Below are 15,490 nucleotides of genomic sequence, written 5' to 3' on the forward strand. Positions count from 1 at the left end.
CACCTAGTTTTCTCCCGTCTGCAGGATGTTTCTGATTCGTGACAGTCAGCTTCACGCGCAGTGCTTTGTGCTGTCCCTGTGCTACAAACTGAAGACCAAACACTACCTCGTCATTCCCGTGAGTCTTTCTTTCTCGCCGCACGCGCGCGTGTGTGTTTCACGTCCGACGTCTTCATCTCGGGCTCTCTGTCTCTCTGCAGCTAGAGGAAGGAGATAAACAGTACTACACGATGGACGACGGCGTCACGCTCTTCACAGACCTGCTGCAGCTGGTGGAGTTTCACCAGATCAACCGCGGCATCTTACCCGTGTGTCTCAAACACCCCTGCACTTGCATTGCACTCTAAACCTTCACCTTTGACCTCTTCCTCAGGACCTCAGGGACCCAGGGCCAGTCTAAGGACCGCAACATTTTTTCGCAGTGGATGTCAGGACATTCACAGTCCGAAAAAGACTATATTTCTGTACATAGTGATTATTTATATTTTATATAGCACACTTCAGAGCTCTTTGATGCTTGTTTTTTTTGTTTGCACAAACTTCCTGCTATTGCTTCCTTCAACACTGGGTGGTGCTCTGGTGCTTTGAATGCTTTACTGTGCAGGATTTCTTCATTCATGCAATAGTCATGCAGGGATACTTTAATGCATATCTGAAGTTGCAGGAGGAGGCGATTTCAATGTAGCAGATTTATTCATAATATTATTAATAATAGTTATTTTTGTATTTTACACTGTCTAATTTATGGGTGTTTTTTTCATAATACTGATGTTTAAGGTAATTGACTCCAGTTTACATTTGCTTTGTTTTATATTTTTAGTTTTATCGTTGTTCAGTACTTGTTCTGGCTAACAGTAGTGCTTGGTTATGTGTATATGGTTTAATTCTTACAGAAACTTCAAGTTGAAGTTGTTGAGTAAGTGGAGTGTTCGTTTTGTTTTACAAGTGTGTGTGTGTGTGTGTGAGAGAGAGAGAGAGAAAGAGAGACTCTCAGAAGGACTATTTCTGAATACAGACCGTCAAGATTGTGTGTGTGTGTGTGTGTGTGTGTGTGTGTGTGCGCGCATGCGTTTGTTTCTTGTATGCTTCAGTTAACTTGACATCACAGTACATCAGTTGTCAGGTCTCCACTGTGTTGTTGCCATGGAGATTATTCCTTTAATATTCAGGGGAGGTCATCAGTCCAGGCAGTAGTATATACTGTAGGCTGTATACGCTGTGACCGATTTGCATGACTCACTTTGAACTTGATTATTGAATGAGATGCTAATTTATTCAAATGTAAGTGAGGTGATCGCCTCGCCGTAGCTCTTGATAAATCATACATTAATCCTGTATTATAAGGGTAAATAAAGGAGACGGTGATCGGTGGCTGAGTCGGGGAAGGATGCTTCATTCATCCTGACAACATCAAAATATCTAATATCTGAGATATAAATAGTTCAATATAGTGCGAAATTGTAGAGTTTAATGAATCGATAGGGAATTAGTTCAGATTTCAACTGGGTAAAAAAAAAAAAAAATATATATATATATACATATGTATATGTGTATATATGTATATGTATATATGTGTATACATGTGTGTGTGTGTGTGTGTGTGTGTGTGTGTGTGTATACATGCATACATAGGCCTATATAAATATCAATATATAATTATAATTGAATTTGTATTTCTTATAATTAATTCATTTTACTCATTTTAAATATGATTATAATTATAATTATAATTATTAGACTAATTATTCGATAAATGTAATTTATATATATATATATATATATAAATATAATTAAATATATATATAAATATAAATAATTAAATATATAATTTATAAATAAATATCACATTGATACATTTTTTATATATATATATATATATATATATATATATATATATATATATATATATATATATATATATATATAATTTAATGTATCAAGGTGATATTTATTTATAAATTATATATTATAATGATAAATAAAGGAGACAATGAGCTTTGGGTTTCAGTTATGTACTTATATAAATTTTTATTGCATTTTATTTTATAGTGCTCATTATAAGCGTTGTCATTATATAGTTCAGTGTTATTTTGGCTTGTGACTTTTGTGTCCCTTTTTGTCTTCACCAGCTTGCCGTAGCTCCACCTCACCTACCGCAGACACTCAACCGGTCAGTCACCCCTCTAACTTATTTATGAGGAATGATTAATTTAAGGTTGAACAATGTCCCCAAACCTGCATAAAAGCTCCAGCACACACATATTTATCATACACGCAAACGCACAGGCGTTTGGAAGGTGAAGCTCTGCTGAAAGTAGGCCACAGAGACACAGAACAACACGCGAGACCGCTCCAGATGGGTCCAGATCAGTCTCATCCGAGAAAGATCGGGAGTTCAGTTCATTGTTGCAGTCAAAGCATAAACATGCAAGTCATTCTGAGATCTTTTAATTAATTATCTTCTAAAATAAAGTAAGCTTTAGCTGAATCTAGCCATGCACAGTGCACTGAGTTGCATTAAAAGCACACATATTTCCTGTAGTTTTAAACATAAAATGAGATGCATTTTGATGTTAGGTGTGAATGGAATAGCTCGTCTCTTCTGAAGCTGAAATGACACATGACTCTGAGAGTTTAGTGTGACAGAACTGGATTGAATTTCAGCTTCTGTTTCAGTACGTCTGTCCTGTCCGAAGAGCCTTTGCTGATCAGTTCATTTTAACTTGATGACCAGCATAACAGAGCAAATCAAAACTAAGATGGGTTTGTCAACCCTTATTGCAATAATAGTTTGCTTTTGCAATCTGAATTGAAAAGTATTTAAGAATATTATACTTGTATGCTTGCTTCATATTATAATATTGAATTAAAAAATGATTCAATATTATTATTATTATTTAAATGTACTTTAAAATATATGTTATGCAAATTATTAATGTGTAATTCTATAATATTTTAAATTCTGTGGAATTTGTGTATATATATATATATATATATATATATATATATATATATATATATATATACTTATATACTATATATATTTATAACATTAATATGTCATATGTGTTGAGTAAAATGTTAAATCATTTAAATGTGTATATATATCTTTCATATAACTAATATATTTTACATAAAAATACACTTGCTTAGATTCTCTGGCATTTATTATAATTATTTAATTATTGTGTATTAATTACTTATACAAATTACAAACCACTGATTGATTGATTGATTAGAGAATACAATTATTTAAATCTATTGATAAAAATAAATATATAATTTTTTTGGTTTATATTGAAATAGAAGTATTATATAACTTGGCATTACATATATATTTTAAATAAATATAGCCTATTTTATATCTATAATACTTTGTTACATGCATTTGTTTAGAGTCTGCGTGTTATTTAAAGTGCTAATTAATCAGTTTATGACAGATGACCTTCATTATCTTTCAATTCTCTCCTGGATTAATTTTTCCGAAGCTGTATATGCAAATCAGCCTCTGTAGCTCATCTAGTGTTGCCATCCTGCAATTATCCCTCGTTTTTTCCCCTCTTCAACCCTCCCCCTTTCTCCCTCACAATGGTTCAATCCATGAACCTGCTGGGCCCATGTGCAGAGAATGGGTTCGCTGTACCTTTAAGAGGAGGAAGGGGGGGCTGCTGGTGGAGTGGGGGGGGTTATATGAATATCAGATGAGCTTGGTTTGTGCCATGCGGACCTGCGTACACGCACACACACACACGCTCACACACACCACGCTGGCCAGCAATAGGCTGGTGCAGACGATTCCCAGTGAAGACACGGATCTGAGACGGAGGGAGAGATCAGGATGGGTGTAGCAGGAGAAATGAAGGAGGACGAGGCTGCGTAAGACAGCGCTGAGAGATAAAGCGAGGGTGGGTGAGCAGAAGGAGACAGCACCAGCCTCAGCAGGTATGTGCCATTGCATCACCGTTATCCTCAAGGATTAAAGAATCATGAAGCAGTTTGAAAGCAAAATTGATCCATTGGGAAACAGCAAAGTGTCTAGGTTTCGAACAGGAGATACTTTGCGTCCACCTTTTCTTGAAGCTCCAGTTTTGATTGCATTTGCATCAATATTGATAAGCCACTTTATAGCGTTCTAGAGTCAGAGGGACAGACAGACAGAGAGAAAGAGAGAGAGAGAGAGGCAGATGCGTGTCTGTTAATGCCTCGTAATGGAGAGCTACATGAACTCCTGTGAGTGTGTGAGCGAATGCCGTGGACCGATGGGATGTGGCGACTGTCTCTCCATCATTTCACGGACTGCGGAGAGAGAGGGAGTGAGACCGCTGGAGAGAGACAGATGAGAAGAAAGAGGGATCCAAAAGTCGGTCCTCTGCGGGAAAACGAGGAGCGATTTGGAGACAGGAGGATGAAGGAAGTTAGACGCTTTTGAGGTGGAAGCAGAGCTCTGGAAGTGTGCGGTAGTTTGAATCGAGAGGAAATATCTTGAGGAGATTAATCCGCGAGATGGGAGGGAGGAATATGTGATGCACTGAGGAAACAGGGAAGAGATTGAGTGAGGAGTGAGACGTGGAGAATGGGATGAATGGCTGAAGAGAAGCCCGGGCCGATGTACCCATCAATTCGTGACGTATGTTGGGTTGCATAAACGTCCAACTGATCACATATTGACTTTCAAGGCTCCTGTGCTGAATGAAGCACGTCCTGATCATTTCAAACCATAAAGACAGTTGGTTCGCTCAAAAATAATTTTGAGAATAACATTGGAACGACATGAATGGGAGTCAGGAGGTCTTTATAAAATCCGTTGGCCAAACTGATCGTTTGCATGCATTCATTTACACGGCAACGCATTTTTGGGGATCTGAAAATGCTAACTTTTGAAAACGGAGGCCAAGTATTTCAAAACGATACTCCATACAAACTACGCAAGGGAGAATTTGTGAAAACCTTAGTGACATTGCCATCTACTGGCTGGGTATGCGTGATACTGCGTTATTAGTCGTTTTTGTTGATCTGTGTTAACTGGGATTTTATTTTGCCAATGACGGATGGTAAAGGAGGACAGAATCAATTCAGTCCTGCAGTATCTGATCAGTATTTCATTTTTACATCGCCCTACTAAAAATAAAGCCCGCCCACATCCGGTTCACATGGACTTAAGAGTTGGCATGAAATTTAAATTCACCCTATCTGTTTTTTTAAATGAATCCTAATGATCTTATTTTGAATAATTCAACCATGTTTTGTGTCATTTTTAATGAAAAAAGTCATAACTCGAAAGTCTGTCGAAACTCTTCTCTCTTGAAATTTAGTACTGGTGACTTGACTTTTAAAGGTCCTTTAGAGGGATATGATTCTTTAGAGTCTTAATGAAAAGTTTGTAATATACTTTGCCCACCATTTCTTCACCTTCCCTGTCAAAATCAGACCTGTTTTCATCAAGCCATTCTAATCCATGTCGCTTTAAATGCTAATGAGCTCTGCTGACCCCGCCCCTAGACTGTAACCAGACTGTAAACTGGTTAACCAGCACATTATTAGGTACGGCGATTTGCAGATTCATAAAAACACTTATATTCTATGGATTGCGAATGATTTGTGCACAAATGCAGGCAGACTTATAACGAAAGTAACGAAAGTAATCCTCTGCATCTTCGGCAGCTCAGATGTAGGGAGTAAATAATGACTGCTATATTCATTATTACATTCAGCAACTAAACACTTTAATCGCTTAATCGGAGACAATCTTGTCTTCCCCTTGACAGAATAATGGACTGATGACAGCTCACTCAGGGCGGGGCTAAGGTAAAACGACTTGTCAATCAACTAACGTGGGAGGGGCCTGAGCTACATAAATCTCACAGGACTCTCAGAACAGCCTGATTTGAGAAAGAGCATTTTTAAACAGGGATTTTTATCATTAGAGAACATGCACGCACACTTTCAACACACATTTATATTCAAATAAAAGATTTGTGAAGTGAATTTTGCATCTAATGACCCCTTTAAATTGCTGAATTAGAATTGAATTCGAATGTAGCTGGAAAACAGGATGCAGAATTTCTACATTTGGGGCATGGAAATGTCGCCACAGCAACAGACGGAGGCGTAAAACTCTTAAACATATAATAAAGATTGCCGCGAACTATAGAGTTTTAATACACTTTTGAAATCCAACGTTTAGTTGATCCTGATAAGCGCTCATCATCAGTCGTAAACGCGTCTGAGGCTGAGACGAATGTGAAGTTTTCAACTTAATAAAACAGAAACGGTATTAGCCATAAACACTAGAAAACAGATCCATAAAGGTGAGGCGTGTAGCTGCGGCACCACAGGTGGAAACAAACGGAATTGCAAAATAATGATTATTTCCAAATAGGTTTCTGAAAGTCCGATAAATTGGGATACGAGAAATGGTTTCAGCTTTACGGTTTTCCCATACAAAGCATTAATAAGGGCGATGATGGAAGACTTGGTCGACTGCCATCATTAACATTTGTCTGAGTGTTTGATTGTAATACAAGATCTTTAAATGCATTAAACCCCCCGAAGACTTTACAGCTCCATCCGTGTCTTTTCAGACGATGCATGCCCATCGCATCGCGGGAACGTAACACAAACACGCCAGTATTTGTAGTTCTCGTCCCGCTGCTCCAAGCAAGCGTTTTCTTGTTTGATTTGTACGGTTTGATGATTGTACATCTCGTACCTCAGAGAGTCGAGCGGCGTCTGATGGTAACGCTTCACTCATCACAACGGCGTCTGCGTCTCGATGGGACGGTGTGTGTTTGGTGCTCGAGATAAAGAGAGAAAGAAAAGTTGCGTGCGCATGATGGAGCAAAAAGGAAGAATAAGGAGCAGGCGGATGTATTGCTGTTGGGATGTCATGAACATCTGTCTCTCTGTCAATGAAGCTTCAAAAACTGATGCTGGAAGTAGATTTAGACACCCAGAGGAGTAAGACTGAGTGGGTTTGAGAGAGAGAGAGAGAGAGAGAGACATAAAAGTGGACAGACAAAATAAGAAAGAGAAAGGCCTGGAAGCTACGAATGCAATTGTTTGTGGAAAAAATGGATAGAGGATGTATAGAAAAGATTTTGGTGTATATTCCAACTTGGATTCGGAAATGCCTGCCTTTTACAGAACGTTCGTATACACTGCACAAAAGCAAACTAATAATGCTTGAAATTAAAATTAAAGTTATATAATAAAGTTATATAGAATATCCAGAGTAAAATATGAAATGCAATTAAAAATGTAAAAAAATTGTTTTTTATCTATGTAAAGTCGAACATTTTGTTATATTATAGTACTGTTATAATGTCTTTTGCTGTTTGCAGCGGTTATGATTTACTATTTTTCATTTTGATTTATTTAAAAATTTATTTTGAGTTTTTATGCTTTGACAACAATTAAAAATAAACATTTGCATTTTTTTTTAAATTAGTTCTGTCAAATAATTAATCACTTCCAAAATGAACATTTTTGTTTACGAAATATGTGAGTAGAGTGTATATTTGTTATGAATTTATAAATACGCACACATGCATGTGTGTATTTAACAAAAGTTATATATTAAGCGTATATATTCAATATATTACTATATATTTGTTATGAATATATAATATTTTCTAAATATATGCTGTATGTGTGTATCATATTTACATAAATATACACAGTGCACACTCATATTAAGTAAACAAAAATGTACTGAAAACATTTTGAAAACAAAGTATTTTATCAAAAATAAATATTTAAATATTTCATTTGAATAGAATGTTTAAAAGATTTATATATATATATATATATATATATATATATATATATATATATATATATATATATATATATATATAGTATCATGTCACTTTTGATCGATATAATGCATCCTTGTTGAATAAAAGTACCCATACACACACACACACACACACACACACACACACACACACACACACACACACACACACACACACACACACACACCATATATTTATTGTTAAACATTTTTATTAATGTGTGTAGTTACTATTTATTTACATGTATTTATATTACATTTATAATACATATATTAAATATTGTTGCTATTTATATATTTTTTCATATTTATTTACATACTATTTATTTGTATTTAGAAACCTGTTTACCATCTCTTGTCTTCGGTATGCTTGATGAATGCATTTATGCGTTTGGCCCGTGCTTTTATCAAACATGACATGATTGCATGTGTATAGAAAAGACTGGCGTGCAGGCAGAATGTATTGCGTCTGAGATAAAAAGTGAAGTGCTTTCTAAATAGATCACTTAGCTGTGTATTTAAACACACACAAACACACACACACACACACACACACACACACACACACACACGTACGCACAATACCTTGCAGGAAAAAGCCCTCTCCGCAGTGATTTTATTAGGTTGACACGCTCAAATTTTGCTCTTGCTGACCACAGACTCTCTCTCTCTCTCTCTCTCTCTCTCTCTCTCTCTCTCTCTCTCTCTCTCTCTCTCTCTTTCTCTCTAATGCTCACACTGTAAAGCTTCACACTTGATTTAGCACATTTGCAAGATACCATCCAGAACATACCACACACACACACACACACACACACACACACGCAGACACCGAGCATCAGAAACATCATTCTCTCTGCAGTGTTATCTAGTGCTGAGGTGACCGCGTGCGTCCTGCTGAAGAGATGGGAATTAAAGAGCCGCTCACTCGCTCACTACTGAGGAAGGAAGAGGAGGGAGTCGGCTAAGGAGTAAATGAGTGCCAGGAGAGATGGGGTGGAAGAGGCTGATAGGAGAAGAGAGACAGGCTCTGTTACTGTGGGTCCCTGTAGACTGCATGGATTAGGAAGACAGGCGCATGTGCAGCGGCGTGGAGAGATGGATTACAGTGATGCATTGACTCTCAGAGACCTGCTGCAATAACAATACACTAATACAGATAAAAGATTATTACACACAATGAATGCATAACAGTGACATCACTGTACATTACATCTGTCTGTCTGTCTATCATTCATTCTTTCATTCTTTCATTCAACGGATCTGTTTCTATTTTTGTCATTCTATTTATCTTTCATTTCTTCGTTGTATCTATCTATCTATCAAATTTGTTGTTGTTTTATCTTTGTATCAATCCATACATCTATCCTTTATTCATTTGCCAGCATCTATCTATCTATCTATCTATCTATCTATCTATCTATCTATCTATCTATCTATCTATCTATCTATCTATCTATCTATCTGCATTGTTATATCTATTATTCTGCCTATGCATCTATCTATCTATCTATCTCTCTATCTATCTATCTATCTATCTATCTATCTATCTATCTATCTATCTATCTATCTATCTATCATCTATCTATCTATCTATCTATCTGTCTGTCTGTCTGTCTGTCTGTCTGTCTGTCTGTCTGTCATTCTTTCTATCTATCTGTACATGTATCTATCTATCTGTACATCTATCCTACGTTTATTTGTATCTGTCTTTGTTCTGTCATTCCATACATCTATCTATCGTTCTTCCTGTCTATCGTTCTATGTCGTTCTGTTCGTCTACAGTACTGCATCAAAGGACACAAACAGTTACAAAAAGAAACACACTCCTTTACGTTCTTTACTTCGCTCTTTCTCTCGTTCTATAGGAAGTGATTGTTATGGCAGCTGTTAGTCTGCTCTGATCTGTCTGACCTTCATGGTCTTAACAGCCTGTATCCGAACCCAGCGGACGGCTGAAAGCTCTTCCTCAGGACTCGAGGTTGCAAACACAGATGTTGTCAGTCGGTTTCTCAGCCGAGGTGACGGAGGAACTGGAGAGGATCAGCGATCAGTCTGACCTTCTCACCTTGAGCATGACTGAGCACTGATGCTCCGTAAGCCTTCTGGATGAATAACCTCCGCTAAATGGCAAGTAACTGAATAAGACTTGATCAACTGAGAGCTGGCTTTTCATCCTGTTTATCTGACATCTCAGTTCCAAGATGTCAAAGCTGACTATCTATCTATCTATCTATCTATCTATCTGTCTATCTCTCTATCTATCTGTCTGTCTATCTATCTATCTATCTATCTATCTATCTATCTATCTGTCTGTCTGTCTGTCTGTCTGTCTGTCTGTCTGTCTGTCTGTCTGTCTGTCTGTCTGTCTGTCTGTCTGTCTATCTATCTATCTATCTATCTATCTATCTATCTATCTATCTATCTATCTATCTATCTATCTATCTGTCTAAACCGCTATTAAGCTCTATTTCCTGCAGGGATGCTTTCACATTCACAAAACCACATTTCCCCTTAACAAATCTCACAGCACTTTTTTGCCAGATAAAACATTTTTTTTTCCCCAGCTTCTTTTTACCTGCGTCTCTAGAGATTCAGCCCCAAGCCGAGCTATTGCCGCTGAACGCTTCAAATGCTAAAACGTCACGGTGTTGGCGAGGCAGTAAAATATGAAGTGATGAGATGTCAGAGCGTTTACCGTCTCTCATTTGGGTTTCAGATCATTCCGTCGCTCACTTCGGTCGGCAAAACAGACGTTTTAGTTAATTGGGTAATTGTTAAGCTGCTGCTTATTGAACACCTACGCACGGCAACAGGCTAAAATTCCCTCAGAACTGCTTAGTCTGGTGAAAACTGTAATACTCACTGATACCGGTTTCTTCAAATGACTAACTTGAAGACTTGAGCAGTATACGATGCTCAAGAGATGTTCTTGATGAAAGTCTTAAGTGTGAAAGAGGACGGTCGGCTATTTATATTTCACAAGCGTCGTACTTTCTTCTTTCTGAATATTTTGTTTTGTTCAGACAATTATCTGACACGACAGTTTCTCCTCCCGCGAGGCTTCGCATTCTTGTCAGAAAAGACAGTGCGGAGAGGAAGACAGCGACTCTCTTTCATTTTCACCCTGTCTCTCTCTCTCTCTCTCTCATTACTGTTTGGATTATGGATTTTCATATCAGGGCAGAGTTTCCTTTGAAGGCCCCTGCAGCGGTGCTGCTGTACAGTAAGTGGGTTGCGTGCTTCTCTTCTCCATCATCCTTTTCTCCTTTTCTCTCTCTCTCTCTCGTTCTCTCTTTTCCCGGACGTTTTTGAAGTCGCTGGCTGTTAAACGCCTCTGGAGCCGTGCAAGTATTTTTAAACGCCTAGACTTCTCGCGTATACCTCACACACATGCTCCAAAAAAAAAAAAAAATCTCTTCATGCTCTGATGTCACGATGATGCGGACGACTCAGATCTCTCCATTCAGACTTTTATGTGATGTAGGACGGCTGCTGCCCTGCTTCTCCGTCTCTGTCTAGTAAAATGAGAGCATAGGAGCGTGTTTTTGAGTGAGGAATAGTATAATTAGCACCATTGCTTGGCATTTGAAGTGTCGGGTGTCAGATGTCTCTGACCGAACAGTCATTGTCAGAATACAAGGAACAAAATACATTTTTTAAGGTATGATATTGACATTAGGAACAACCGGCGATAATAATTACTAGGTTAGATTTTCCTCCCGATTTGTGAAATAATTGGTATTTATTACTTTTAGGAAAGAAATGGTGGGCATAAGGTCTTTCTGCAAAACTCGTTTTCTCCTGAACGACAATGAATTGTGTTTGGTAGCCATTTATTTTAGTCGCGCGGGCTCTATCTGTCTGTTTTCAGACCTGCGGTTTGCTTGCTTTCTGTTAAAACGCTGCATTGTCTGCTTCAAATTGAACCAGAATTTCTGTTTGTGATCTCATTATGTTCATGTTCATAAAAGCATTTCCGAATTTCGAGATTGACAGATAATGGCTCTGTGGGCTAATTATGACTTAGTTTCTGTTAATCACGAGAACAGACAGCACTGGAATGCTAAACAGTTGCTAAAAAGCACTTTTACCAGAGTCAAGGTTATTCTGAATTAGAATGAAGCGCAGAATACTCATAGTTATCATCCAAGGATATTTTATGCTCATATTGATATTTGACTGGAGTCTCTCTCTCTCTCTCTCTATATATTTATGTATAGATAAAGCTGCAATTATAAAGCATTTCATTGTAGATTTGGCAAACTTCTGTATCTAGTGCAGTTTATGCAGTTTATGTTTTGATGTGGTTTTGCAGGGTTGTAGCTAATCAGAGACATGTCTGTTGATTTTTTGGGAGTTTGTGTTCAATTCATCATAACTGTAATCTTACATCAGATAGTCTTCCAGATTTATGGACATTTACACAAAGACAAGTCAATGTTATAATTATATAATATATTATAAGTACCGTCAGGTGGCTATAATTATGCAGGAAATTGAGAGGCCACTTGGGATTTGACTGCTGGATTTATAAAATCATTTGTGACCCTGGACCACAAAAACCAAAAATTGAGATTTTTACATCCTCTGAATGCTGCAGGACAGGATAGGATTGTTAGGATAAGGCAATATTCGGCCAAGACACAACCATTTAAAATCTAGTATCTGAGGGTGAAAAAATTGTTAAAATACATATTGAGAAAATCACCTTTAAAGTTGCCCAAATAAAGATTTTAGCAATGCATATTATCAAATGTGTTTTCAGATATTTACGTCGGAAATTTACAAAATATCTTCATGGAACATGATGTTTTCTTAGTATCCTAATGGTTTTTGGCATGCAATTAATTATTGAATTATTTAGTTAATTTAAGTGTGTGTGCTGTGTATATCCATTATGTATATATAAACACACACATGCATGTATATATATTTTGAAAATATTTAGCCATATAATTTCTACAATATATAAAATATATGTTTAATATAAAACCAACAAAAATGTTCATTTCAGATGCGATTAACTGTGATTCATATGCCAGCACTAATTTAAATTAATGCGTTAAACAAGTTAGGTCAAAAGTAATCAAAAAGTAGTCTGATTATATTATTTTAAATGTGTAATTTAATAGACTATGCTACTTTAGTATCAGTAACAGATTACAATGGTAATTCATCTACACAGCTCTGGTCTCTACACAGTGTTTTTTAGCCAAAAAGGCATAGATGGCTACAGATTAGCATGCATGCACGCTTAACCAGATTCCGTCTTCTGGCCATCTGTAATCCCGTATGTTGGTTTTGACGTCCATATGCATGCTTGCTTACGAAAAGTGTTACCTCCGCTGCGAGCAGCCATTAAATCTGCCTTTCATTATCGCTGGGTGACGCCGAGGTCAGCGTAGCATGTTTTAGCGCTGATGAACCACTCGGACAGGGATGGTTATTCATTTAAGACACGTCCTCCGACACCCGGCGGTGCTCCTCGCGAGGGGACTGACCCAGAGAACGGCTACATTAGTGTCGACCCTCAATCTCTGACCGTTTAGAGCCTCCTGTGGGCGCTCCGTGGCGAGGTCAGAGGTTAAACAGGATCCCGTCTCCGCCAGAGAGACTCCTGAGAGACGTTAATTAAAACGCAGCGGCGAGGGGGGTCAGATTTTTGTGCCTCGTTTAAATCTACTGGTGTGAAATCGCGGTCCGCTGACGATTTTGGTGATACGGGTTTCTCCTCGTGGCCAAATTAATTAACATTCAGCCCGACGATTTAATGCTCACGCTTATAATTAGATAGTTTCCTCGTTATTTTCCCAGAGCAACATGCCCGGATAACAAGCTGAACGAGTCTGAGTTTCATTGCGCCTTCCTTCCACTTTAGAGCGTCCCGCTGGTTTACGTGCGAACGCTGATTAGTATCTAATCAGACGTTCACCTTCCAGCAGGTGCTTCTTCGCGTGCTCTGAAGTATCAGCCTCAGGTTATGATTGCTCCATCATCGCCTCTACGACGTCACCGCTTCAGTATCGTGACATCTTTCATTCGGGATCGTGCATGTCTTGCGGCCTGTTTTCCCGGCGAACCCCACCGAGAAGCGTTTTTTGCCGTCTTCCAGTACAAACATCTTCGAAAATCGAGAAGCGAACTGGCGTGTCGTCGCGGTTAATTATTAACGTACGCCACATTAGCGGTATATCATCAAAATGCCAGCCAACGCAGAGAGAAAAATGAGTTTTTACATTTTAATTAAGCTTGTTTGTTTATTTATTATTTAAATGTTTCTTGGAGGTTTTGATACTGGAAAGCAAGATGAAAATACTACTTATTTAAAATTACTGATTTTCCCTTTATGCCAAAAACCATTAGTATATTAAGTAAAGAGCATGTTCAATGAAGATATTTTGTACATTTGCTAGTGTAAATATATTAAAACGTAATTTTTGATTACTAATATGCATTGCTGAGACCTTCATTTGGGCGATTTTACAAATATTTTGATTTTTTTTAAACCCTTAGATTCTAGATATCCATAGTTGTATCTAACAAACCATACATCAATGGACATCTTATTTATTCAGCTTTCATGTATAAACGGATAAATCTCAGTTTAAATTAGCCTTATGACCGGTTTTGTGGTCCTGGGTCACATATATGCACTGATAATAATCAAAAATGTCACTGAAAATTGGAGTGATGATGCTAAAAATTCAGCTTTGATCACAGGAATGAATCACATTTTAAAATGTACTCAAATAGATACCAGTCATTTTAAATTGCAGTGTTTTTACTGTATTTTATCGAGTAAATGCAGCCTTAGGGAGCATAGAGGCTTCTTTCAACAACATTGTAACATTTTACTAATCACAGACTTAGTGTAGAATCACATGTTTTTCTTTTGTAAATGAGGGCCTTGCTAAAAAAAAACATTTCCCCCCTGATTCATGTGATTTCATCAGTTTCTGACCGGATGCTGGGAAACCCCTGCTAGTGGAGCCCGATATCAGATCATGAGATTGGCTGCTGGGGTGCAGATGTTGTAACAGCACAGTAAATTGCTGTCAAACAGCATTAGGCTTCTCATATGTTCTCTGATTCTTTCATATTCATTCTCTGGTTAGGGGGTCTTTAGATGAACTTCTCTATTACTGTGTGCTGCTGGACTGCTTATCGAAGTCCAGCACAGTCCAGACTGCTTTATTAAACACCTGTAGATGATGGATCATCTCTTTTAGATTTTTGCATTATGATATTATTAATCTCAGCTTGAATAATCCTTATTATTGCCTCGTTCTTACTCGCTTTCTCTCTCATCTCGGCCTGTTTGCTCACTCTGTGTACAGTGTCCATGACAGTGTTTAACGGCGAGGTCACCGTCACCGTGAGTGATGACCTCTCTTGTGATGTCATAATCAGAAGCACTGGACACGCCCCCCGTTTCGCTCAAGGATTCCGGGGCGTTTCTCATTACACACAGAGATTACAACCAGGCCTGAAACAGGACTAGAAAGTACATCAAAACACAGTATCACCTCATATTGAATCCATAATTTAATAATTATTTATTTGTTTATATATTTTCCTTCAGTTAAATTAAAAAGTCAAATTGATAGTGTACAGATATATATATATATATATATATATATATATATATATATATATATATATATATATATATATATATATATATATATTCAA

The 15,490-nt window shown here is 37.5% G+C and overlaps 2 protein-coding genes across 8 annotated transcripts in view; both read left to right on the top strand.

Annotated features, from left to right (window-relative positions):
* grb7 (growth factor receptor bound protein 7) overlaps positions 1-1,371 on the top strand; it is a 10,514-nt gene extending 9,143 nt beyond the window's left edge. For both annotated transcript variants that reach the window (XM_043226308.1, XM_043226309.1), the window contains 2 exons: positions 25-118; positions 201-1,371. In XM_043226308.1, coding sequence (XP_043082243.1) covers positions 25-118; positions 201-347 — 241 coding nt within the window. In that variant the 3' untranslated portion in view covers positions 348-1,371. The remainder of the gene's footprint in view (positions 1-24; positions 119-200) is intronic.
* Positions 1,372-3,653: 2,282 nt separating this feature from the next.
* Positions 3,654-15,490, top strand: part of zgc:114120 (uncharacterized protein LOC619267 homolog) — a 52,617-nt gene continuing 40,780 nt past the window's right edge. For 2 of the 6 annotated variants that reach the window (XM_043226281.1, XM_043226274.1), the window contains exon 1: positions 3,656-3,942. The gene's annotated coding sequence lies outside the window, so the exon portion shown is untranslated. Of the gene's footprint in view, positions 3,943-15,490 lie in introns of all 6 variants that reach the window. The other 4 variants (XM_043226275.1, XM_043226277.1, XM_043226276.1 and 1 more) reach the window with 4 other exon arrangements.

The sequence above is a fragment of the Puntigrus tetrazona genome, chromosome 24, assembly GCF_018831695.1.
Source record: "Puntigrus tetrazona isolate hp1 chromosome 24, ASM1883169v1, whole genome shotgun sequence".
Lineage (NCBI taxonomy): Eukaryota > Metazoa > Chordata > Actinopteri > Cypriniformes > Cyprinidae > Puntigrus > Puntigrus tetrazona.